This window comes from Diabrotica virgifera, chromosome 8 (genome assembly GCF_917563875.1).
Source record: "Diabrotica virgifera virgifera chromosome 8, PGI_DIABVI_V3a".
NCBI lineage: Eukaryota > Metazoa > Arthropoda > Insecta > Coleoptera > Chrysomelidae > Diabrotica > Diabrotica virgifera.
The window spans coordinates 186,375,832-186,401,948 of NC_065450.1; the positions used below are offsets into that span (position 1 = coordinate 186,375,832).

At 32.5% G+C, this 26,117-nt stretch overlaps 2 protein-coding genes across 27 annotated transcripts in view; one reads left to right on the plus strand and one right to left on the minus strand.

The window, feature by feature from the left end:
• The window catches only part of LOC126889416 (46 kDa FK506-binding nuclear protein), a 41,222-nt gene extending 38,530 nt beyond the window's left edge, over nucleotides 1-2,692 (plus strand). Inside the window, exon 7 of the mRNA XM_050657706.1 lies at nucleotides 1,537-2,692. Coding sequence (XP_050513663.1) covers nucleotides 1,537-1,618 — 82 coding nt within the window. The 3' untranslated portion in view covers nucleotides 1,619-2,692. The remainder of the gene's footprint in view (nucleotides 1-1,536) is intronic.
• Nucleotides 2,693-9,471: 6,779 nt separating this feature from the next.
• The window catches only part of LOC126889414 (tropomyosin-2), a 174,604-nt gene continuing 157,958 nt past the window's right edge, over nucleotides 9,472-26,117 (minus strand). For 15 of the 26 annotated variants that reach the window (XM_050657695.1, XM_050657693.1, XM_050657691.1 and 12 more), the window contains one exon: nucleotides 21,978-25,214. In XM_050657695.1, coding sequence (XP_050513652.1) covers nucleotides 25,132-25,214 — 83 coding nt within the window. In that variant the 3' untranslated portion in view covers nucleotides 21,978-25,131. Of the gene's footprint in view, nucleotides 13,910-21,977; nucleotides 25,215-26,117 lie in introns of those variants that run through there. The other 11 variants (XM_050657698.1, XM_050657696.1, XM_050657686.1 and 8 more) reach the window with 2 other exon arrangements.

A 26,117-nucleotide genomic window follows, 5' to 3' on the forward strand; every position in this document is an offset into this window, starting at 1 on the left:
GTTTCGCCCTCTTCAACCTCCGTGGGCTCATCGGTAAAGATGAGAGGTTGAATATCTTTAGACACATTCCATCAAAAAACAACATCCGAGACATAGACATAACATTATTTAGATCTGGCGTATAAAAACAGAAACACTTATGCAGTTTTAAAACGATTGCATGTCCAAAGTGAGTTGTTGACATAATGGTCTGATATGATAATTAATTTATGGGGAATTCAGTTTGTTACACTGAACACACCAAAAACATATGGTTAGGGATGCATTTAGTTTTGTAAAACCATGTCTTTCTTATCATCTGGTTTGTATATTAACTGTGACTTTTATATGGCCAATATTATTTCGTTTTGAGAAAAATTATTAAAATTAAAATTAGCAAAAATAGTAATTAAAGCGTATCGCTATAGATATGCGGACGTCTATTTGTTTAGCAGTGTTTTATTTCCATGAAACGTGTTTCACGTTTGTTTCTTTGGTGTGCGTCTTCGGAAGATAAAAATGTTTCACACGCATGAATCACACTCATGATTTTTTGTGGCAGATATTCTTGAGTTGGGGTTGATTTCATGTAATCGAATGAACTATCTTCTAGTAAAGTCGTCTATTTTAAATGGGAAATAAGCCACAATTTTAAGTAAGTCATTAACATATCGAGTTAAGACATATTTTATATTTTAGTTTTATTTATATAATATATATGTATTATTAATATTATTTATAATTTAAAATAGCATACATATATTAAAGTCAGAATTTGGTATTAGTTTTGAGAGTAAACTAAATGTAAGCCCAAATACTTACGATGTCGGGATAGTATCCTGGTTTTCCCTCGTGATTTACTATGGAATCTCTAGCACGAGAATTTTACTGCCATCTTTGCATTTGTTGTCTTTTTAAAGACAGATCACATGCTATGATTTTTTGTGGCGGATATTCTTGAGTTGGGGTTGATTTCATGTAATCGAATGAACTATCTTTTAGTAAGGTCGTCCCAGGAACGCAACTCATCAATATTGGCAATATCATTTTAAAGTCTTCTGCTTTAAAATGTTATAATACATGCCTGAATTGCCGATATAAGTGAGCTAGATTAAATAAATTATTAGAAAAATTTTTTACTAAGCAACAACATTTTTGTTTATTTAGTAGTATTTTGTATTTTGACAACGACACCCGACTTGGGCGTCGAAACGTTAATAAATTCATTTTTTTGGTAAAATTGTGGCTTATTTCCCATTTAAAATAGTTCATTATAAAAATGTCACAAGGAAATAGCTTCACAACAACATGAATCACACTCGTTTCATTGGTATGCGGACTTCTATTTGCTTAGCATTGTTTTATTTTCATGAAACGTGTTTCACGTTTTATGTTTCATGTTTTACGTTTCATGTTTCTTTGATGTGCGGCGCCTTATAAAGCTTGGAGTTGACTGTTCCGTGAAAATTGTGATAATTATGAAAAATGTGAAAATTGAACAACTGTATTTTTACTTGATATTTTTGCTGTATTTTTAATTTTACTTTTAATTTGCAGATACGGTGTTAAAGGATCCCCTCCAGCCATTCCAGGAAATTCGACACTTGTTTTTGAAGTGGAATTAAAGAAAATTCGTTGATTTGCATAATGCATGCATACTTCTGTTTTTTATACAATACTTGTTTAATATAAGAAACCAGTTAAACGGAACTTTTTTCCAATTTTGCAGAGCGGGTCTAAAATCGAATGAAATTATTTTCATGTTTGTTAATTGGTATTTTGTACATTTTGATTATCCGGAATCCGAATTTTACGAGAAAAGAACAGGTTTCTTTTGGCACGTTAATAAACTTTGTTATTATTCCACTCAAGTTTGTTTACTCTTTTTAACGGTTATTCCTAGTGTGTATCTTTTCTTGTTTAGTTTATTTAGTTAACAGACATAAATATTGAGGATACACGATATGAAAAGTACAGAAGTACAAAAATGTGTTCGAAAGATACACAGAAGGATAAAATATTTTTATATCATTGGTTTTATAACAAAGTTTAGCATTGTATGGATTAATCACAGATGCTTAAAAGTGTAGGTACTACAGTTCGCCAAAATATATTCAAAAATTATGTTTGAAATAATTTGATAACAAATAATCTATAAAAATTATGATCTTACTACTTGATAATTAGTTCACAAACGATAAAAATGTTCCAATTACGGATATCGACGCCGTAATTAGAGCAGATGAGGTCAAGCACTTATCTTAATAAGTATAATATTTTCCATTCTTACAATGTTACTATTGTAACATACAACTAATTTTTGTATTGAATATTTTTCATTACTTGTATAATTATTTGGCAAGTTTTGATTTAGGTCCAATTTGTGAAGTTAAAATTAATAATTTACAATATATTATTTATTTAAAAGACTTTTGTATTTTTTTAATATTTTAATTGTCCGTAAGAAGTATTTCTTACGCTATAAAAATTACATATATCTCAAAAGTGTATCTCAAAAAGGTTTCTTTTGGCACATTATGAAACTTTGTTATTATTCCACTAAATTTTGTTTATTCTTACGGTAATTCCTAGTGTGTATCTTTCTTATTTAGTTATGACGCATCTATTTTTAAAATCGTTAAGGTTAATCGATTTCCAGTGTATTTCCTCGATATTAATATTGCCATTTTTTCAATAAATGTATTTTTTAATATTGTTTGACTTTTATTTATTTTTTAGTAGTAGATATTGTAAACATAATACAGTTGGTTTGATTTTTGGTAAAATATATCCCAGGGTGGATCTGTGAAAAAACGTCTAGTCTACATTCTGATTTTTTGCAAAAGATGTGTGATAACTTTAGTAACAGTAATTGACTTATTTTCCATCTCATAACGACAATTAAATTTACTATAAGATACGACTGGTTAACAATGTTTTAATTAATTACCCTTGCTGTAAAGTAGCAATGAATACAAAAAAGGGAGGAAACAAGCCTTTTCTTTGTAAACACCTAGAAAATCTTTATAATATAATAAAATAGTCCACCAAATTTCATTCAAATCGATTTAATAGATTTCGCATAATTTTGCAATCTAATTTTTTTAAAAAACTTAAATTTTTTTCAAATCTTGCACATAAAAAACTAGACTATATAGAAATTTGCCAATTTTTTGCATACAAAAAAGCACTCCACCAATCTACGTACATACTTTATATAATTGAAATCAAATTATTTGGGAGGAGGCCTCAGGAATGTTTTAAAGTTATAACCAATTTTTTGGCTTATAAACAAATAGAATATCTCAGTAACTATTAGTTTAAATTTAATTCAGAAAACAGCTTTGGAAAAGACTCGGCAAGACGCTTCTTTTAAATGAGAAAAAGTTGAATTATGAGGGTGATTTCTGAGTTATAAACAATAGGAGGGTAATATTTGAATCATTACCTTTCTCTTTCAGATCTATTTCTCGATAAAAGAAATTCATAACATATAAAAACGATCAATACTGCGCGTGAAAAATACCAAAAAGTAGACATATTTTTCCGTCCACTATTCGTGGCGGTGGTTTTACTTTGTGTTACCTTCTTCTATATTTGAGACTTCTTGTTTGTGGGAAGAGAAAGAGGTAATTCGATTTTCTTTTTTTTCGATATTTGCTCACACCCATTCCGTTTCCTTTGATACCTCATCTTCATCGGTGTAGTATTCGAATTTTTTCTCTTTTTCAGGTTCATTCGTCCTATTTTCCAAGCCTATTTTTGTTGTATTTCGATTTTTTCAATTGCATTTCGAATTGAGTCATTCTTGTTTTTGTTTACTTTCATTAATGGATTATTGACATTTAGACTATGGCGTTTAGGAAAAATAAATCGGATTTTTAAATACAGAACCGCGACAAGAACTATCGACAGGCAAATACAGACCTCCGGTGCAATTGGTGTCCAAAAACTTTGGAAACTCCAGAAGATGACGTGTATAAGTAGCTAACTTTTCTAACTTTCATGATGATCTTTATCAGCTCTGAGCGTCCAGACCTCCGTTTTATACTATTCATACAACAGTATTGACCATACATAGCAATGCAGAAAACGACATCTAAGACTGATATTAATGCTACTGTTACAAAATAAGCTTTTCATTTTGATAAAGCCTTGTATGACTATCTCTACTCTTGCTCTTACTTTTTTGTTTATAATCAAGTTGATTGTTAAACCAGCAACCAAGATATTTTTATTGGTCTACGTATTCACGCTGTTGGTGGTATATTGGAAGGGGTAAGTTTTTGTTCTTTGATATTTTTACTTTGGTTTTCACAGTATTGATCTTCATCCCCATTTTTTCACAACTCCCAGTGACGCTTGAAAATAGTATCATCAGCATAGCGAATGTTATTTACACTTTTTCATTTTATCCCGATTCCTTCTGAAGGGTGCGATAAAGCTTTCGCAAATATTACCTCTGAGTAGACGTTAACAATATCGGTGATAGCACACAACTCTGTCTGACACCTCGTTGTATTTCAATTGGCCTTGATGTGTTACCATTGGTCTTTATGATTGCTGTCTGATTTCAATAGTTTCTATAATTTGATTGATACTTTTATCGTTCCAATCTTCCTATCAAGGTTCCGTGCTGCACCCGGTCGATCACCTTTTCGAATATCTATAAAACAGACAAAAGGGTATGCTTGTTGATCTTTGCACCAGAGATTGAAAACGGAATATTGATTCCCGTGTCCCCATGCTTTTCCTGAAGCCAAATTGTTCTTGACCGGTGACCTCGTCGCACCTTCTATATTATGTATGGGTCATTCCATTTCAAATCACTCAATTTTGGAGCAAAAAAAATTTTGGACCTCCGATTTGTCTGAAAATTGGTATATAGCTTCTGCGGGACGTAAAAAAAGATATTTAAGGTCAAAAAATCTTCTTTTTTTCTCAAAATGTTATTTTATGCGATTTTACAGTGATTTGGTGTTAATACAAATTTGCATTTTCTATCGTAAAGTATCAAGGGAAAACATAATATTTTAATAGAAGTGACTCAAAAATGTCATTATATGGCATTATAACAAGTTACTTTGATTCAAAACAAGCTTTTGATCAAATTTTATAGTGTAGAAAACGTTAAAATACCGTTTTTTACATTTTTCTCCATTCCCAAAATACATCATAATCGATTTGGCTGAAAAGTTGCCCACAGATAAACAAAACATAGGACTTTAAGGGGTGAGAAGGATTTGAATTATATTACAATACCAAAAAAGTTACATGCAATATTATAGTAAAAAAATATATATAGGCGTCTAATGTAAGTACAATTAACTCGAAAATATCGACCTCACGACAAAAATTGTTAAAAGGAAATTGTAATAATTGTAAATACGATTTATTTGGAACAATTTCAGTTCCTACCATTTTTGTCGAAAAGTTAAAAATGGCGGAGATATTGAGCAAAACAGGTTCTCCTTTAAAATCAAGATGGCGGCTAACGTAACGGAGGAATTCATTCGTGATTTTAAATTTAGGCTACTATTGACTCCCCTAAAGATCATGAAAATAAAATTTTGGGCAGCTCGGCATTCAAGGTCAAATGCTATCCCGACTGGACTAATATACTTTTGAGTCTGATATTTTTACTGCATGTAACTTTTTTGGTATTGTAATTTAATTCAAATCCTTCTAACCGCTTAAAGTCCTATCTGTGGGCAAATTTTCAGCCAAATCGATGATGATGTATTTTGGGAACGGAGGAAAATGTAAAAACGGTATTTTAACGTTTTTTACACTATAAAATTCGGAATGGGACGTTTCGATGCCGCCGGTTCATCGCCAGTCCATTTCATCGCCGTCATATCTCGCATTTCCTAGAATTCTTAATTAATACTAAAAATAACTAATAATTGTAACTGTCAAAAATTCGGAAATATATCAGATAGCGATTAATTGACTGGCGATGAATCGGCCGGCATCGAACTGGCGGCATCGAAACGGCGGCGATGAAACGTCCTAGACCCTATAAAATTTGATCAAAAACTTGTTTTGATTCAAAATAACTTGTTATAATGACATTTTTGAGTCCTTTCTATTAAAATATGTTTTTCATTGATACTTTACGACAGAAAATGCAAATTTGTTTAAATAAACACCAAATCACTGTAAAATCGCATAAAATAACATTTTGAGAAAAAAAGAAGATTTTTTGACTTTAAATATCTTATTTTTACGTCCCGCAGAAGCTATATACCAATTTTCAGACAAATCGGAGATCCAAAATTTTTTGCCTGAGTGATTTGACATGGAATGCATATATACATTATTCTGTTCTATATGATTCGCAAGAAAAGCTTCAGGATGCTATTTTGTATTGTAGTCTTATAAAGTAGAAGTCCTGGCATGATTTGATGTTCTTCTTTTTTGGCAGTGGTATGAAGACGGATTCCAACCACCTTTTAGGGATCGCTCTTGTACTGTAAATATTATTAAATAGACCAAGGAGAAGGTCTAAGTTTTCCTCATTGATTAACTTCAGTAGCTAAGTTGGTATTTCGTATTTTCCTGCAGTTGCTATTTTTGGTTGACGTAGAGCAAATTCCAGTTCCGACTTCAGTATTGCAGGACCTTCGCCGTTTTCACTATTTAATGTAGGAGGTTCTTAAGTCATAGAAGAGTTCCTTTATATAGTCTTTCCACATGTTTATTGTAGTGCAGTCATTGAAGCGTAAAATAGGTTTTTACCTCCGAAATTTTTTACTATGAACCGATTTACATGAGATTTTGGAATTAGGCTTATCTTACCCTTAACTTCAAAAGTGATATTGACCCGAATTCCGTTTTTTATTTTTAAGGGGTGTAAACAACCCCTTAATGGAAAAATTGACATTGAGCCATTTTATCGCCAGAAAACGTGTTTAATAATAAAGAGTGACATTGTGAAGTGTTTTCTAACACAATAACCTCATGTTAAACTCATTTTCACCCCCCTTGAAAACCGTACAACCCTTGCAAACAACCCCTAAATTGAAAAAATTTACAAAAAAAGTATGTGTGTGTGTACTTTGTATGCACGTAAAAAGTTATACTTCTATTATATAATTTCAACGAAATAAATATACTTAACAGTTACAATACCAAAAATAAAAAAAAAATGAATATGACTCGTCCGGGATTTGAACCCGCGATCTCTGGTCCAATGCTATACCAACTGAGCTATCAAGCCCCGTGCTATTGACGTGTCGGATATAATTACACATCACGGTGACAAATAGATCAAAGTGAAGTATAAAAATAGATATTTTATTATCTTGCGACCGAGGAAGACAAATCCAAAGACACAAAAATTATAATAAATAATACATTTACTAAGAACACTGATATATTCTTTTAATGACTTATTTGCGCTTATACATACATAATTTGAAAGATTAGCAACGAACTACATACTGTCTGTCTGCGCATGCGCCTGGGAATTATAAAATTTCACCCTCGATCGTAAAGAAGTATAACTTCAAAAATTAATTTAATATGACATAAAAAGATTTAGATATAGAGTAAATGATATTTTACGTTCTCTATCTTAATTATCATATTGTTAACCCCCTTTCAACCCTTAAAAACAACCCCTAAATAGAAAAAATTTACAAAAAATTAATTTGGTTTGACAAGAAGACTTAAATATAGAGTAAATAATATTTTACGTTCTCTATCTTAATTATTTAATTGTTAACCCCTGTCAACCCTTAAAATCAACCCCTCGATTAAAAATTGTATAAAAAATTTCTTTTGATAAACTAAAAAGGATTTAAATATCTTTCCACGTTCTCGAAAAAGCTATGCTGGAAAATCATATCTTCTTTAACCCTTATAAAACTACCACTAAATTAAAACATTGAATATGTATGATTTAGTTTTTGGGCCATAACTACTTCAATTTTAAAGCTATCACAACTTGTAACAAACCATTTTGAAGGTAATTAAAAGAGCTACAACTTTTTCCATCATAATATGTAGTGAAAAATGAAAAACCTTTTATTTTGAAACGGTGAAGGGTCAAAGGGCTCGAGAGATACTGTGGTTGCGCTACCGCGCGCTCTTTAATCAATCATATCTTCGTAAATTTTTGTGTGATAGGAAAAACAAACAAACCTAAGTTGTCAAAAAAACCTATTTTTTTATTATTACACTTTTTTACGTATCTTTCATTATTTTTGAGATATTATGAAAAGGGAGATATTATAATATAATAGAGAGATAATGAGATATTATGAATTTTTTAAAAATTCAAAAATTTTTTTTTCTTAAAATCGTGATTTTTTCAAAAAATATGTGTTCCAAAGCAGCGAAACTGCTAGAATCCATCAAATTCTTTATATTAAAGTTGATTCTAGACGGAATACGATTAATTTTAATTTTAATAGCGAAACTGCTAGAATCCATCAAATTCTTTATATTAAAGTTGATTCTAGACGGAATACGATTAATTTTAATTTTGGTGGAAATGGCACTTATGCAATCCATTGATTAAAAAAAACATTAGATGTTCCTCTTTTTTTTTTTTAATTACAGCTCACTCATTATACGTACAAAAGACTTTTAACAGTGCTCATTTTAAGCACTATAAAATCCTTTCTCATTAGCATGCATAAAATTTATTCGCTTTCCGCTAGATGGCATTGGATACGTCGATTAAATTTAACACAAAATAAAAAACGGCTTTGATCTTCAATATCTCGCTTAATATTGCACTTAGAACACTCTTTAAGAAACTAATTTGTTTATTTTTTTACCTGCTACAATTTTATTCAGTACAATATTATCGCTAAATTGCATATTTTTGGAGATATTTGCAAAAAACTGTTGAAAATCGTGAGAAAATTCCGAATTTTCAATTGCCAATAACTTGGAAAGTATTGGGTTTTTGAAATAACTTTATACAACATTTTTTCCTTAAATTAGATCTTCTACAGACGTCTGAGGTAATTTTGAAAAAAAAAATTGCCATCACCGAAAAGGGGTGGCAACCACCCCCAGGGTGAAAACGGAGTTCGGGTCAATATCACTTTTGAAGTTAAGGGTAGAATAAACCTAGTTCCAAAATTTCATGTAAATCGGTTCATATAGTCTGTTCGCTAAACTCAGACGCAACTTTCTAGATATTTTAGTATAGATACTAAGTAGTTAATAATCACTAAAGTTAGTAATTTTGCAAATTTTTGCAAAATTGGCAAAAAACAAAAAAAATTATCGACTAAAATATCTAGCCAGTTGCGTCTGAGTTTAGCGAACCGACTATAGTAAAAAATTTCTGATCTAAATAGCTTCAATGACTGCACTATTGGTTCTTCCGGACTTGAAATCAGTTTGCCTTCTCCTTTGGTCAGACATTTGGTTTTTGTGAGTATGTCGTGTCTGTGAATTCCTTGAGTTTCTTATGAAGATGGAAGTCATCATGTTTTTTATTTAACAAGTATAAATAAATAAAATACAACATTCATTCACAATCATGTATTAATGAAAATAATATTTACATAAAAATTTTCTGGTAATAAAGTCTAATACACAATGTCAAAACACAATATTTTCCCCTGTATTCATTCTGAACTTAATCCGTAATGGTTCTTCCTTGTGAATTTGAGTCGCTGAACAAGCCGTGCAAGACTATACCTCGAATACAGGGTTTATTAAAACAACATAAAGAAAATTAAAGGATAAGCTCGACGAAAGCGGTGTCCAAATCGTCTCCAATTTCTTTGTAACGCTCCTTCTCGGCTACCAATTCGTCTGAAAAATCAAGAAGTACGTAAGTCTTTTGCGAAGGAAACAATGTTTGAAAATCTGGGTTTTATATTTTTTAATGCTTTGAAAAATAAGTGTCTACATACCCTTGGATTATCCCACAAGACCACACATTTTAAATATGGTTTCTATTTATAGTAACAAATTTTAACCAACGCATAATTTAGTTATTACTAGCTAAAATCCATGAGGAAAAGATTTCCTGTAGCTGGCTGTATACCATTAATTACAAAAATTGAAGAAAAAGATCTTCTGTGTAAAAGGTGTATTTATTTGAAAACCCCAATAAAGGGCTACATTAAAAAACATAACGTTTTCGCTCTAAAGAGAGCATAATCAGTGTTCTAAGCAAGCTCTAATGCTAAGCCACCAAAAATACATGAGTTAAAACCCTTAAAATGTCGACTAAGTCTTACATTGACATGTTAACATTTTGGCGAATGGATTTAGTGTCAGCAGTCATATAAACCCAAATAAACAAAACAACAACAATGTTAACATGATATGGTGAGCCAGTTAAATTTGAATTTTCATTTATAGTATCTAAGTTTGCGTAGTTCGTTGTAATTTGTTATGTTATTAATGTTTGCAAACTATACTAAACATAAAAGTCATGTTTTTGCAAGTAGCAGTTCGGCTTTCTAACAATTTTTAATTAGCCATTTATTTTTAATCTCTTATTTTCTTTCTCTATCATTATCCTTTAAATTTCTTCTTTATTTCGTCATGTCAAGAATTTCCTCTATCATCCAACTTTTATTTGCTTGTATTCTTTTGTAATCCAGAACATTTTGTGAAGCTTTCTTCTTCTTATGCAATCCACTAATGGATATTCGCGATCACGTTTGTCCATTTTTCTCTATCCCTTGCAGTATGTATTAGGTCTCCTATGTTTTTTAGTCCTGTCCATTGTTTGACATTACGGAGCCATGACATTTTCTTCCTGCCCACTTCCCTTCTTCCTTCGATCTTTCCTTCAATTAAGGTTTGCAGAAACTGGTATCTTTCATTTCTAATTAGGTGCCCCAGGTATGCCGTTTTTCTCTGTTTAATTGTGCATAGCAGTTGTCGTTCTGTACCAATTCTTCTCAGGATTTCTTCATTTGTTATTCTTGCGGTCCAGGGAGCTTTAAGGATTCGTCGATAGATCCACATCTCAAATGCAGCTAGCTCATTCATTGTGTCCATTTTTAAAGTCCATCCTTCCATGCCACATAGGAGCACCGACCATATATAGCATTTTGTGAATCTTAGTCTTAGGTTTAGGTCAAAGTCAGAGTTCGTAAAGACGTTTCTGAATTTCATGAATGCACTTCTGGCCCTTTCTATCCGACATCCAGTCTTCACATAGCCAGGTTTCCAGGTACTTAAACTTTCTTACGCGCTCTACATCTTGGTTGTTATATGCTAGTCTTGCATTTTGATGTTGACATAACTGACGGCTGATTATAAGGAACTTCGTCTTTTTATGTTGATGCTAAGTCCCATGTTATCGCTATGCTCTCCAATTTTATTAAGAAGGTTTTGGAGGTCTTCTATATTGTCTGCTATTAAGACCGAGTCATCCGCATATCGTATATTATTGACCCAGGTACAATTTACTTTGATGCCGCTTTCGCATTCCTTAAGAGCTTTCTGGAAGATACTTTCTGAATATAAATTGAACAGTAGTGGGGAGAGAATGCATCCCTGTCTTCCACCTCTGAGAATTTTTTGAGCTTGCGTTGTTTCATTATCCACCTTGACGACAGCTGTTTGATTCCAGTAAGGAGCTTCTATGCAACGAATGTCTTTTTGATCTATGTCGAGTTGTTTTAGTATATATACGAGTTTATGATGTTGTACTCGATCGAAGGCTTTTTCATAATCTATAAAGCACATCATTACATCTTTGCTTTGATCGTAGCAGTTCTGAGCTAGCACTTGGGTTGCAACTAGTGCTTCCCTGGTACCCAGGCCTTTTCGAAATCCAAATTGTGAGCAACCAATAACCTTATCGCATTTTGTGGAGATTCTGTAGTGAAGAACTTTGAGGAATATTTTTTAAGAATGGCTCATCAGACTTATCAGTCGGTGGTCTTGACACTTTGTTGCGTTGTTCTTTTTTGGCAAAGGGATAAAGGTAGATACAAGCCATTGGACAGGGAATTTTCCTTTTTTATAGATTTGGTTGAAAAATCTTTGGAGTATCGTAATTCCCTCTTCATCTAACAATCTGAGTAACTCAACAGGAATTTGATCAGGTCCAACTGCTTTCCCGTCTTTCGAGGTATTTATTGCTCTAGTAATTTGTGAAGCTTTATGTATAGTATTTTTGATGTTTTCCAATTGTTCTTCCACGTGTTCTTAAATTCATTTTTTGCTGATACAGTATTCATTCCCTAGTTCCTTTTGTAATTTTTCTCTAGCTTTTTCATTTTTTAAAACTTCAATATGATTCCAACGTATTTTGTAGGCCTAGTGATCATTTTTACCTCTGACCTAAAGTTATTAATTATTAGTGGGCTATGGTAGGAGCCAATATCTGCTCCAGGTAAGCATTAAGTACTCTTAATGCTATTTTGGAATCGTTAATATAGGACACAATCTATCTTGTTATCTCTAATTATGCGTTGTTCAGCGCCTCGTGGAGATTTTCCAGATATAAAATCGTCTGGTGATACATCATACTATGTATTTTTAATTACCAGTTCTTCCTCTTGACAGGATTGATACCACGAGGTACATACTGGTAAATTAGTTCAATTATTTGAAGGGTTTAAAGCTGTCTATTCTACAACCTGGGGGTTAACACTAAAGTGACCTGGTGATTGTACATACGAGTGATACAAACAACCATCAGATTAGATCACTACTGTCAAGGAAATATACCACAGTACAAAGATGTACTGCCAGTTCCATCACAGGAGACAGGAACTCCTGAAAATTATAGGAACTACCTCATTAAAGGCATTTCTGGTCTTCCTCATCGGAATTACATATCTATGTGATACGTCTTTTTGCTATCCTGATGCTCTAAGCAAACAACACATGTAGACCCAATGATGTAATCAATAGACACACAAACATTATGGGTACCATACTTAAGCAACCCATCTTTCAGATGTGCTTAGAGATGATGACTAGAAAGATACCAAATAGATTAGATAATACCAGAACTTATCATCACTGATAATCATATTATTTAGGGAACGAGCAATCTCCTTCACTAATGGAAATCAAATGTGATCACTGATGGATAAAAAACAGGCAAATTAAAACTACGAACTACGAACAGGCAAATTAAGTGAATGCTACAATTTGGAATGACATTCTTAGTGTTCCAGGCCGAAGTATGTACACTGACAGCTTGTACTGATGAAATTATTGAGAGGGCTACACAACTAACTTACTAAGTTTTCTTACAGCCTTAGTAAAGTTCTTTAATTATAGTTCGAATATAAACAAAACCTGCCTTGAACCCCCTTTTTTATCTTCTGTAATTATGTTTAATAAACTGGCAAAAGATAGTAAAGGATTTCTAATATGAAAAACCTTGCGACATGTAAGGATTATACACTGGTAAAACAACTATTTATTTTATCAAAACTACAGTGTTTCTTGGTGGAGTTTAATCAAACGGCAGAGAAAACAAGAGGAGAGAGTTCTGACAAATCAGATATCTTTGTAATTGCACATTGTCTTCATTTTACACAGATACAGAACACAGCCAATTTTAAATATATCATACAAGCTGTGACATAATAGTGTACTTTTTTTATACTACATTTTCTCAAGATGATAGTACTTTCTCCAGTAACATGCTGTTATACAGGTTAAAATCTTCTGTTATACCACCGATCGGTCAAGATTTTTATACAATTGACCATTTCAAATACCAAGGATCAATAATTACCGAAGAAAACAGAAATAGTGAATAGAGGACAACAAGAATTTCACTTAGAAATAAATGCGTTGACAAAAACTATTGTTTTTATTTTAAATATTTTGCGTTGTAAGGTAATATTTAAGTTGGGGCAATAATAATTGTCCACGATCTAATCCAATCTTAAAGCATTTAAAATTACTACAGTTCCCATAAGATGTGAAAATATGATCTCACCTTATATAATGTACCTCTATCTGAACAGACCTATTTAATGAATGAACACGTTGTAGTCATTACATTATAAAAGATTTTAAATCAAGGTTTATTCACTAATCGTAATTCTGCATTGTTTAATGTCGTAAAAGTGCATAAGACCACTTGTCTGATTAATTTAACCCAGATTTTCTCAAAATGGAAGTCAATTTGTCAGTTGTTTTGTGCAATAACAGAATCGTTAAAAGGTTTTTTTAGTTTCGAATGCTCTTTGCAATTATTTAACCACACAAGAATTAAAAAAAGTTACCCAATATTTACCAACTCGTCTATAAATATATCCTCCAAAATAATATTTTATAGTGAAAGGGCCTAACCGGGTAAGATGGTGAAAAGTGCCCCCAACTCGATTTAAATTCCATATAGGCCACTTTTTAGCATATATAGAAGAACTCACTTTCTGAAATTTTTAGCCCCCTAGGTGGTCACGTGACCCCCCTAGAGCCTAATTAGGCTTTTTAGGTTTTTATTTTTTATCTCAGCCGCATCCAGAGCTAGCCAAAAACTTTATTTAAAAAATTTGTAGGTTTCAAAAAGATCTATATGAAAAAATTTTTTTTTTTATTTTTTGGCGGGAAATTCGAATTTTTAGAACAATTTTAAACTTTTAAATAACTCCGAAAAAAAAAACTAAGACACTCGTTTTTACGAAAATCAATTATAACGTGTATTTTTGCACAATTTTTCACCCTGAATTTTTTCAAATTTTTAAAATTGGTGAAACGTACCTTTAAAAATAAAAACCGCATTTTTTTGGTTTTTTTTTCGTTTTTTGATACAATTTTATACATGTTTTTCAAAAAAGGTAACACCGTCACTAGAATAGGTAAAAAACTGAAAAATAATTGGGGTTTGCTTTATAAATTTTTTTTGTAACGCCATCCATTTTCAAGATACAGGGCGTTGAAGAAAACAAAATTTTACACATTTTTTACGATTTTGCTGAAACTACTGGCAACATTGTAATAAAATTTGGCGGGTTTTAAGAGGTAGTTATTGTGCATGTTTTGACATACAATTAAGGATTTGATATTCATCATTGGCGCGCAAAGGGGTAATGGTCTGAACTTTTTAAAGAATAAAGATAGTACGCCACTGACATATTTCAAATTAACAATCGTTTTTGAATTCCTCGTTCAATTTGTGACAAAAAATCTATCTTCTTATTTTTTCATACGACGCGGCATTTTTATTAAAAAAATAAAAGATCTTAATCCTTACAAAGCATTCGAACTTCTAGTAGTTTCTACATCTACATACATAAACTCGTACATCCATTATAAAAATTAATTCGAATACTTTGGAAGCGTTAAGATATTTTATTTTTTGCAACAAAACGGCGCGTCGTATGAAAAAATGGGAAGATCGATTTTTTGTCACAAATGGAACGAGGAATTCAAAAATGATTGTTAATTTGAAATATGACAGTGGCGTACCATCTTCTTTTCTTTAAAAACTTCAGACCATTACCCGTATGCGCGCCAATGATGAATATAAAATTCTTAATTGTATGTCAAAAAATGCACGATAACTACCTCTTAAAACCTGCCAAATATTATTGCAATGTTGCCATTAATTTCGGCAAAATCGTAAAAAATGTGTAAAATTTTGTTTTCTTCAACGCCCTGTATCTTGAAAATGGATGGCGTTACAAAAAAATTTTATTAAGAAAACCCAATTATTTTTCATTTTTTTACCTATTCTAGTGACGGTGTTACCTTTTTTGAAAAATATGTATAAAATTGTATCAAAAAACGAAAAAAAAAGCCGAAAAAATGCGGTTTTTTATTTTTAAAGGTACGTTTCACCAATTTTAAAAATTTGAAAAAATTCAGGGTGAAAGGTTGTGCAAAAATACACATTATAATTGATTTTCGTAAAAACGAGTGTCTTAGTTTTTTTTTCAGAGTTATTTAAAAGTTTAAAATTGTTCTAAAAATTCGAATTTCCCGCCAAAAAAATTAAAAATTTTTTTTCATATAGATCTTTTTGAAACTTACAACTTTTTTAAATAAAGTTTTTGGCTAGCTCTTGACGCGGCCGAGATAAAAAATAAAACATAAAAAGCCTAATTGGGCTCTAGGGGGGTCACGTAACCACCTAGGGGGCTAAAAATTTTAGAGAGTTCCTCTATATGTGTTAAAAAGTGACCTATATGGAATTTAAATTGAGTTGGGGGCACTTTCACCATCTTACCCGGCTAGGCCCTTTGATTTAATATCAAATTTCTATAAAGTGTTGAGTGGATTAAGAACCAGCAATATAACATAAAAGACGGAAAACATAATACGTGGTGAACAAAAAGAGATGAAACTTGTAGAGGTGGAAAATTATCAATAGAAACCTATACATTTACATTATATTGATAGTTTCCCACCTTTAGACGTAACGGAGTATGTCAACTAAAACTGCCACGGGAGAATTTTATAAAATTCCCACCTTTAGACATATCGGAAGAGTATGTCAACTAAAACTGTCACAGGAGAATTTTATACCATTCTCCTTAGCGCGATACGTTTAAAGGTGAGAAACTATCAATACTTATAATGTAAATTTATAGGTTTCTATTGATAATTTCCCACCTCTACCAATTTCATCTCTTTTTACTTCACAATATGTAATATGTTTCCCGTCTTTTACTGTATATTTAAATATAGTCACTTTTCTTGTATAATTTGTAATTGATATACCTACATAATATATGTATTTAGATTTTTTTCGATTATCCCAGGAACTGCTTACTAGCAAAATTTGATACGCCAAAATTGACAGCTTCCATTTGACATATTTATTGTAGGTATAGGTTTCTGATGGCGGATTCAAGATTACTGACGCAAAAATAGGTCACTCCCAAAGTAGATTTTAGTACTGTGGTCAATGTTATTTTGTAGAAGATGTAAACCTGGATTTTTGAGACATGCACATAAAAGCCCAAACTGTAATATTAAAAATCGGCAGTTCTTGAGATGCATTCAGCACGGACTTTAATACGTATAAATCAAAACACCGGAGAAAGTGGTCGGTTATATTCATCATGATCAGTTGGCGCTACAGCCCTTCGTAAGTCGAGCCTTGGTCAGCTTCAAAACATTCTTCCATCCTTCCCTGCCGAGTGTTTGTCTTCTCCATCCCGGCTTATTTAGTATAGTTATTTCAGCATGATCACTTTCATCCATTCGCATAACGTGGCTTGCACATCTTAGGCGGTTTATTTTAATGGTTTTCACGATATCTGCATCACCAAAAAGTCTAGAGTTCGAAAGTGGCCTTGTACATAGACCCTATTCATTAACTCCGCCATATATGGTTCTCAATATTTTTCTTTCAAAGATTCGTAGTAACTCTTCACCTCGAGTCGTCATTGCTCATGTTTCCGATCCGTACGTGAGTAATGGGCGTACTGGCATGTGTTGTTTTTGCAACAACACATCCAAAGATGAGAGGGTTGAAGGAAATGAAAAACAATAAGGCGCCTGGACAAGAAATGACCGCAGAAATGCTGAAGAACGGAGGAAAGATCGTCATCAATATCCTTCATACTCTTATGAATCAAATAATGCAGGAAAAGAAAATCGAGGATAACTGGAATGAATCAATATATAACAATTATCCTGCATAAAAAAGGCGATAGATGGCAAGACCTGAAAAATTATCGCCTAATAAAACTTCTAAATGGTCTGTACAAATTATTCACTAAAATACTGACAACCACACAACAAAGTTTAATGAATACCAGTCAAGGGAACAAGCGGGTTTTAGAACAGGATTTAGCACTTCTGACCATCTACTAATGATGAAAATCTTAATCGAGAAAGCCGACGAATATCGCATGCCATTTTTCATGGCATTAATCGACTTTGAAAAAGCGTTTGATTGCGTCGAACATTGGGCCAGAATAAACTTACAAAACAGTCGAATTGATTAGGTACATACAGACCTGACAGAGAACATATATCGGAATGCCTCAACTAGAATAAAAGTATATGAAGGAACAGAACCAGTTTAACTAAAACGAGGAGATACAATCTCTCCAAAACTATTTGGTCAAGCGCTGGAGGATGTCTTTAAAAAACTTCACTGGGAGGAACTTCACAAGGTATTAAAATCAATGGACAATATCTGAACCACCTACGATAAGCGGACGATATTATCTTAATCGCTTATACAAAAGTAGCCTTAAAAACCATGTTAGAATAATTAAGGTGATACAGTAGCGATCAACAGGTGGCAACAAACGCGGTCCAATATTGCGAAAGTTCTACGAACTTTCAAAAGTGAGGCAACAGTGCGTCGGTAATTCGACACTGACAGTGACGTTTATACTATCAAAAACAATTATTTTTATACACATAGGCGCGAAATGTTGCCACGTTCGATTTCTTGTTATAAAAAAATCGATTTTTAGTAGTTCCAAGATTACACAAAATCTAGGCATGGGATAAAAAAGTTTATTTGAAGAAAGTGTATTTTTTTGTCTTTCTTAATGGCGGTACAGGCTCCTTTTTTCAATATTTTATTTAGTTGTAGAGTAATTTCCACATACTAACATATTTCTGAAATTGGGCTCTGTACCGCCATTCTTTATTATATTACGAATATGTGTGCCAAATATCTCGATAAAATATTCAAAATTAGAGCCGCAATCTTGGAACGCGTTTGTTGCTACCTGTTGATCGCTACTGTTTCCTCTTAAACGATGAAGCCGAAAAATAGGACTGAGGATGAATTACAATAAAACAAAGATTATGACAAACACGGACGAAAACTCTTCGATCACGTTAGGTCAAAATATAAAAGGACAAGTTAAGGAGTATATACAGGGTGTCCACGATAATAGTGCGTTCCTTAAAGGTATAGGTAGAAGGCACCACGTAGAGCAAAAAAGTCTTATCAACATTTTTTTCTAAATGCAACCGTTTGGCTAAAAAACCAAAATACATTTTGGTATGCAAATTGAAATCTGACAACTATGTATATAAAAATCTAAAGATAGACAATCACAATTCAAAAATAGTCGCAGCATTTTAGCCATAAGTATTTACATTAAACGCTGTCTTCATCCTAAACAAACAAACAAATTCTTGTTTTTTGGATTTTCACACATGGGGTGGTACAATTATTTTGCAGGTGTACCTGTCTGACCTATATTTGTGGTGTCGATAAACTACAGTGGAACCTCGATTATCCGTCTCTCCATTAACCGTCAGGGTCCGTACATAAGTTGTATTGAGTACATAAGCAAAAAATTGAGTCATCAATTCATTTTTTTTAGCATTGCGATAAGCCAAACGAAATTCGCTGAAATGTACAGTGCGGTTGCGGTAACAGATGAAGTTATGGCTGAATCAACTGTTTTGTTTTCATTGCCTAAAGATGACATAAACGAATGGTTAATTTGTGATGAGAAAGCAAACGACTATCGATTGCTGACAGATGATGAAATCGTTGAAATTGCAAAACAGAGGCTGACGAAACAGGTTTAGAAGCTGACACAAACTTGGAATTTGACAGTGGCGATGTCGATGATGCTTTCGCAACTGACAAAGATTTGCCTAAAGAAGCTGCATCGCACATACAATCATTCATCGAGTGGTATTCTCGAGAAGAAGAATCCAATAAAGTATATTGCATGATCTTACGCAGGTTAAGAAATTCAGCCCTTGCAAAAGCATAAGTTAAACAAACAAAGATTTCAGAATATTTTAAACCACATTTAAATTAGACAATAATAACACGAACACAAATTCCTCCTATATTATCAAACAAAACATACAAATACAATTTGAGAGTTGTGATATCAATTTTTAACTTTTTTTAATGTTCTGTTAACCGTCTTTTCGATTATCCGTCATACCCTTGGTCCGGTGCCCTGACGGATAATCGAGGTTCTACTGTAAATCACAAACAGTTCTTGTACAGTGATGCCAAATTAGTTAATTTTATGGAAATAAAAGTTCGCTTATATGGCGAACAATGTAATTTTTTTTGGAAACGGTTAACTTTAGAAAAAAATGTTATAGGACTTTTTTGTTCTACATTGTGTATTATATCCATACCTTAAAGGAACGCACTATTTTCGGGGACACCCTATATATTTAGGACAGATCTTAACGCTCAGCAACGAAAACCAAACGGCAGAAATAAGAGGGCGAATCAGACTGGCGATTCGGTAAATTAAGTTACATTTCGAGCTACAGATCGATGGAAAGACAGGTGCTGCATATAAAACTTTTGGTTCGCAAAAGATCGCAAAAGAAACGTTTGGATCAGACGAGTAACCAAAGTGCAGGACGTTAAGGAACAGGTGGCAAAACTGAAATGGAAATTTGCAGGTCACACCATCCGACAAGCAGATGATCTACTGGCGACCATGTGAACACAAGAGTCGAAGACGACGGCCTCAGATGAGATGGAGCGACGATCTCAAAAAGCATACCGGATCCAGATATAAACCAGTGAAAAAGAGAAGGGGAGGCCTATGTCCAAAGATGGATAGATTAAGGCTAGAAGATAGATGTTGCGAAAACAACAGTTAAATTATTTCGCATTTATGTAAATCTCTCTTGTAAATCTGTTGGGACAATCTGTATTGTTTGAAAGATTTAATTCTCTGAAAACTTGAGTGTTAGGGCACAAAAGATAACGGACATATGGTTGCTGCTTTGGCGTCTTCGGTGGTCGCAAGGGTATAAACATGTGTGGATGCCATGGATACGCTCTTGTTAAGTGACATTTTTACCCTTAAACAAAATATTGCAGTTTTAGAATAAAAACTGAGTAGTCTATCGCCAGCCTCTCTAAGGCGAGGTGTTTGCTCCTCTTTTCGTCGTGAAAATACGTTACGTTCTCGCAATAATTACCCCTCTCGCTAATTGTCAACACGGAAATCTGTGTAATACTCTTTTTCTCTCTTTCGCTACTAAGACAATTTATCGTTAAGCCGCTTATTTGTTAAACTCGTTGTTGTTAATAAATGTTTTTGTCGCTTATCACTTTTATTTCTCGTGTGCACAACCCTTCATATCGTGTTAATTAGTAACTATAAAACTAGACCAAATAAATTCTCAGAACCAGTCGCTCTAAAAGTTCACTAGTTTGTTAATATCGAAGGACTCCCTGCTTTGGGACATATGCGTGTGGTCCTAAAATATTCACTTATGTCCAATTAGGCAAAAGGTAATAATTAAACCCTTTTCGCCACTGTTGGGGTGATATTGTGTTTGTTTTTGCAATCTACCATTGACCTTAAGTAGCAGAATTCTTCCAACGTTTCTAGTTTTGTGTTACACCGCCAAGTTATTTTGTTGCATTCTTGATATAGCCGGCATATATTTAGTTTTCCGGGTGTTAATCTCAAGTCAGATGTTTTCTGCGGCCGTTTTTGGTAAGTGTGAAAGCTTTAACTGTTTCACTTTGGGGTCTTCCAATGATCACGATATCATCAGCATATACCATTTTGTATACTACAGGTGTGCAGGTATATCTCGAACCCTTGAAGTTTATTCACATATCTTATAACCTTTTCTAACGCCATTGATGATGAATACGTTTTTAATAGAACCAATAATATGACTTGAAATTAAAAAAAAATCGGAATTACATGGTTCTCCCCTGTAGTCTTTGTGTGCAGAAATATTATTAAAGTTTTACTTTTTATATCAATTTTAACTGTATATTTTACCCATTTTTTGTGTAGAGAATATTAACTTTTTTCTGCATACATAAATTAAGAATACTTCATCGATAACTGAACAACCAACAATTCTATTATTGCACAAGTAATAAACGTGGTAATTTTCTATGAAAAAGCTTTAAAATATAAACTTTTTTTTACTGTTTCCAAGGTCTGAGTTTTCTTTACTATAATAGGGGTAATAAACGCTGCTGAAATTAACATATAACTGGAACCTGGAAACTGTTTTGTGGAAGAAAAAGAATAAATTTTAACACTTATTACAAGAAGTACCACTAAAGTTACTGTTATTCATTAGTCTGCACTCTAACAAACACATGCTAAAACAAAAAGGTGATTAGAAAACAAAACAAAAAAAAACAGCAATGAATTAAAATTTTTTTATATAACTAAATAAAATACATAGTAATATTAGAATATAAACAGGCTTTAGGCTAGAATTCATAATTTAATTTATATTAATTGAAAAAATCGGATGAACTTCGCTTGTGAATAAAGGAACCAGATAAATTACTGACACCAAAACCCTTGTAGATTTGCGAAAATTCTATATAAATACCTAAATTAAACAATACTATACATAAATTAAATCAATAAATTGATAATTCATGGATCCTTTATGAACAAGATGAGCGGAATGTACGAAAACTTTTTGAGCTGTGTTATAATTGTCACTAAAAGTCGGAAGATCAGAAATAAGCAAATCCATAATATAAATCAAGTAATATTAATAATAAAATTTTATTATAAATATTTGAGTATTCGCCTTGCTTCTCTTCTAATTGGACTACAACTTAGCGCAGGGAAGTTAAATTTGAAGATATGTATGGGTATACATTTAGAAGCCGATGTGCTTTTACAGCGATTGTTTGAGCTGGAATGCAAATGTTTGTTACTCCATCATAAGACTATTCTTAAAGGTATCAAAAAAAAACTCTACAAAGACTACGTAAAATAAAGGTGCACATTCGTGCTCTTATAGTTATGAAGTCGAATGCACAAACAATGACATCTAATTCTAGAATGTGCAGCAAACTGTACTAGTAGGTGGATTCTGCAAAGCACTTTTTTGTGATTTTTATAAACAATGGATTCAAAACAACTTCGGGTGTTGACTTATCACTGTTGATATGCATTTTGATGGGAAAAAATATCGCCCAAATTGAGCAATGGATCAAAAAGTGTTACCGGGACTGTGCTATATCGATTACAACCATTAAACAATGGTTTGCTGAATTCAAACGTGATAGTAAAGACACCAATAATGCCGAGTACTCCGGAAGGCCAAATGATGCAATTATTCCCGAAAACATAGAAAAAATGCTGAAATTTGTTAAGTAAAGTTGCAAGAGATAACTGACACTCTACATTTATCAAAGGGTAGCATTTTGACTACTACACATGAACATTTGAGTATGAGAAAGCTGTTTTCCAAATGGGTCCTCCGTTTTCTCACACCAGGACAAAAACAGCAACAAATTGATGAATCTCGGAGCGGTTTGGACATGTTTAATTGGAGTTTTTGCCGGTATGTTACAATGAATGAAACATGGATCAATCACTTCAGTCCGGAATCAAATCGACAGTCATCCGAGTAAACAGCACCCGGAGAAAGCTACAAAGACGCAACCAACAACCAGAAAGGTTATGGCCTCTGTATTTTGAGACGCCCAAGGAATTATTTTTATTGACTATTTGAAACATGGAGAAAAAATCAACAACGAGTACACTGCTTTATTGGAGCGTTTGAAGACTGAAATCAAGGCACATAAACACGTTGCTTCAATCGAGGCCTGTGAATAGATGATGGTTTAACGTGTGTGATCGTGTCTGCCACCAGGTACGAACAGTTTCTCATCAGAACTTGAAAAACCCTTGAAGTTGTTGACCAACTTATCATGTTATGTCAATTTTTAGTACCTACATGTTCCCTTCAGGAGTTGGAATAAATTCTAGCATTACCATAAAAATGACTACCTTTGATAACAATAGTCCTCGAAAATAAAGTAACTTAAAAAAATTCACTGTTTCTCAAAAAGTTTTCGTAATTTCCCGTGTTTTACAAGGAATTCGCTAATTAATGTATAAAATGTACAATATACAAAATAATGAACCGATAAATATTTTTAAAGGAAGTATCTCTCGGCCTATGGCAGTACTGATCCTACACATATTGCAGTTCTTAGAGATCGACACCTCTTTTTAATTTGCAAAAACAAAGCTAATACGGAAATCTAAGCACCAATAATTTTTTTGCATATTTTTTTACTTTACGCCAGTTTCTAGACTCTACAAGTACTACAAGTAGAAAAAATGTGAAGAATTCATTTGATAAAAAAAATCTGTTCGAAAGATATACAGAGAAGGATAAAATCTTTTTATAGTACATAAAAGATTTATTTTCTATATATTCTTCAATGAAAAATTTGTAGTTGAGCATTGTTGGGATTAATCACAGATGCTTAAAAGCGTAGGCACTACAATCGTTTTAAAAATCTATTCAAAAACTACGTTTGCAATAATTTGACAACAAAAAACTACATAGAACGACTAGGTAAAATGATCTAAATGAAACACTGCTCAGATAAATAATGTATAAAAATGATGATCTTACTACGTAATTATTTCACAAATGATAAAAATGTTCTAATTACTGATATCGTCGCCGTAATTAGAGCAGATGAGGTCAAGCTAATAGGTACAATAATTTCCATTCTTACAGAAGACCATTGTAACATACGACTAACTTTTGTATTGAATACTTTTTCATTACTTGTATATTCTTGGGCAAGTTTTGCTTTAGTTCCAATTTGTAAGATTAAAATTAATAATTCACAATATATTATTTATTTGAAAGACATTTATATTTTTTAATATCCTAACTAAAATCGCGCTTTTTCTGGTATAACAACCTTATAAGCTTGGTTCCTTAGGTCACAGCATAGCTTTTATATTTTGTGACATTGACACATTAATGACACGCGTCTTAAATGCCGACCAGTGCGCGTGTGCTTTTTATACGTCAAAATTGTTCGGAAGAACTATTCCTTACGGTTTAAAAATTGCAGGTATCTCAAAATTGTGCATGTGCTATCAGTAAAAAAAATTGTGAACAGGACAAGACATTATGAACCTGCATTTTATACGGAAGAAGTAATTCTTGGTACGAACTATGTGTCACAAATCGAAATTATAGAAGCACACCAACACATTTTTAGCATGACAAGACGAAATCACATTGTTCTGTTTGAAGTAGCAAATATTTTGTAAGATATGTGAATGCTTCTTTAATTTCTAGAATATTTTTTATCAAACGACTAAAAAATTGCACTTAATATCTAGAAAATGGCATTTCTATCTATATCGCTCAAACAAAAACAAAAATAATTGATAACATCTCGACTATGGTATAAAAATTAAGTGATTTTTTTATTCCTATCCGTTTCGTGGAATGCAAGAACTAGACGGGAATGTGTTAGTGGAAAGGCCGGCCTTTTCTCGGTGTTGTGATATTATTTTTTTACATGTTTTGGATATCATGCAAGGTTGCTTCCATCTCGTCAGCGAGCATTTTGTTCTTTTCTTTTTCCAGCAAAAGGTCGTCTGCAAGGATAGGGTTATTATGCAAAACAAAAATCACAACACTTTCGACATTTACCTAATTCCAACAAGACTTTTCAATCAAATAAATTCAATCTAATGAGTTTCTAAGAAATTTCGTAAAATTAATCAAAAAGAGGTACTAAATTTGTTTTGTTTGTGCTAATTTAATTCTTTTTTGGCATCAATACCAAAGGCATCAAGCTTCGACACAATAACGAAGAATAGAGTGGATATTACGCCAGGGAAATAAGGCCAAAATAGACCATGTTCGGGACACTTGAGCAGCCAGGTTGCAAATGGGTTTTTTGGGTACTATACACCTAATACATTATAAATACAAAAATGCCCGTCACAGTTTGGACGAGAAATTTAGTTATTAACAAATAAGGGTCAAAAATGGGAGTTATTTCGTTTAAATCGCTACAGGTAAAAATAGGGTAATTAAATGTCTTATTTATAATATTTTTCTTTTAGTAGATGAGCCAAGGTTTAAAATAGCGCTTTTTCAATTTTGGTTCGATCCTTTGTTGCTTCGGATATTGCAAAATAAAACTAAAATTTCGAAAATAAAAAAATTGCTATAACTTTTGCGAAAATGAATTTAAGACTTTCATATTGCACGAAAAGTTAAGTTAAACAGTCCACACAATGCACAAAATTTTTTAAGACGATTCGTCAATTAGTTTAAATTTTATTCAATTTGTTTATCCGAAAGAGCTTTTTTCGCAATGTTATTGTTCAGAAAATAATAATGATATAGCAATTCTCTGGAAACACCATGAAAGAAGAATAGTCATATTTTCAACGCATTTAAAAAAATCATTAAAAAGTCATTTTTATCACTCAGAAAACATTTTACTAAAATAGAGTCATTTTTGGCTTATAAACAATTTGAATAACTTT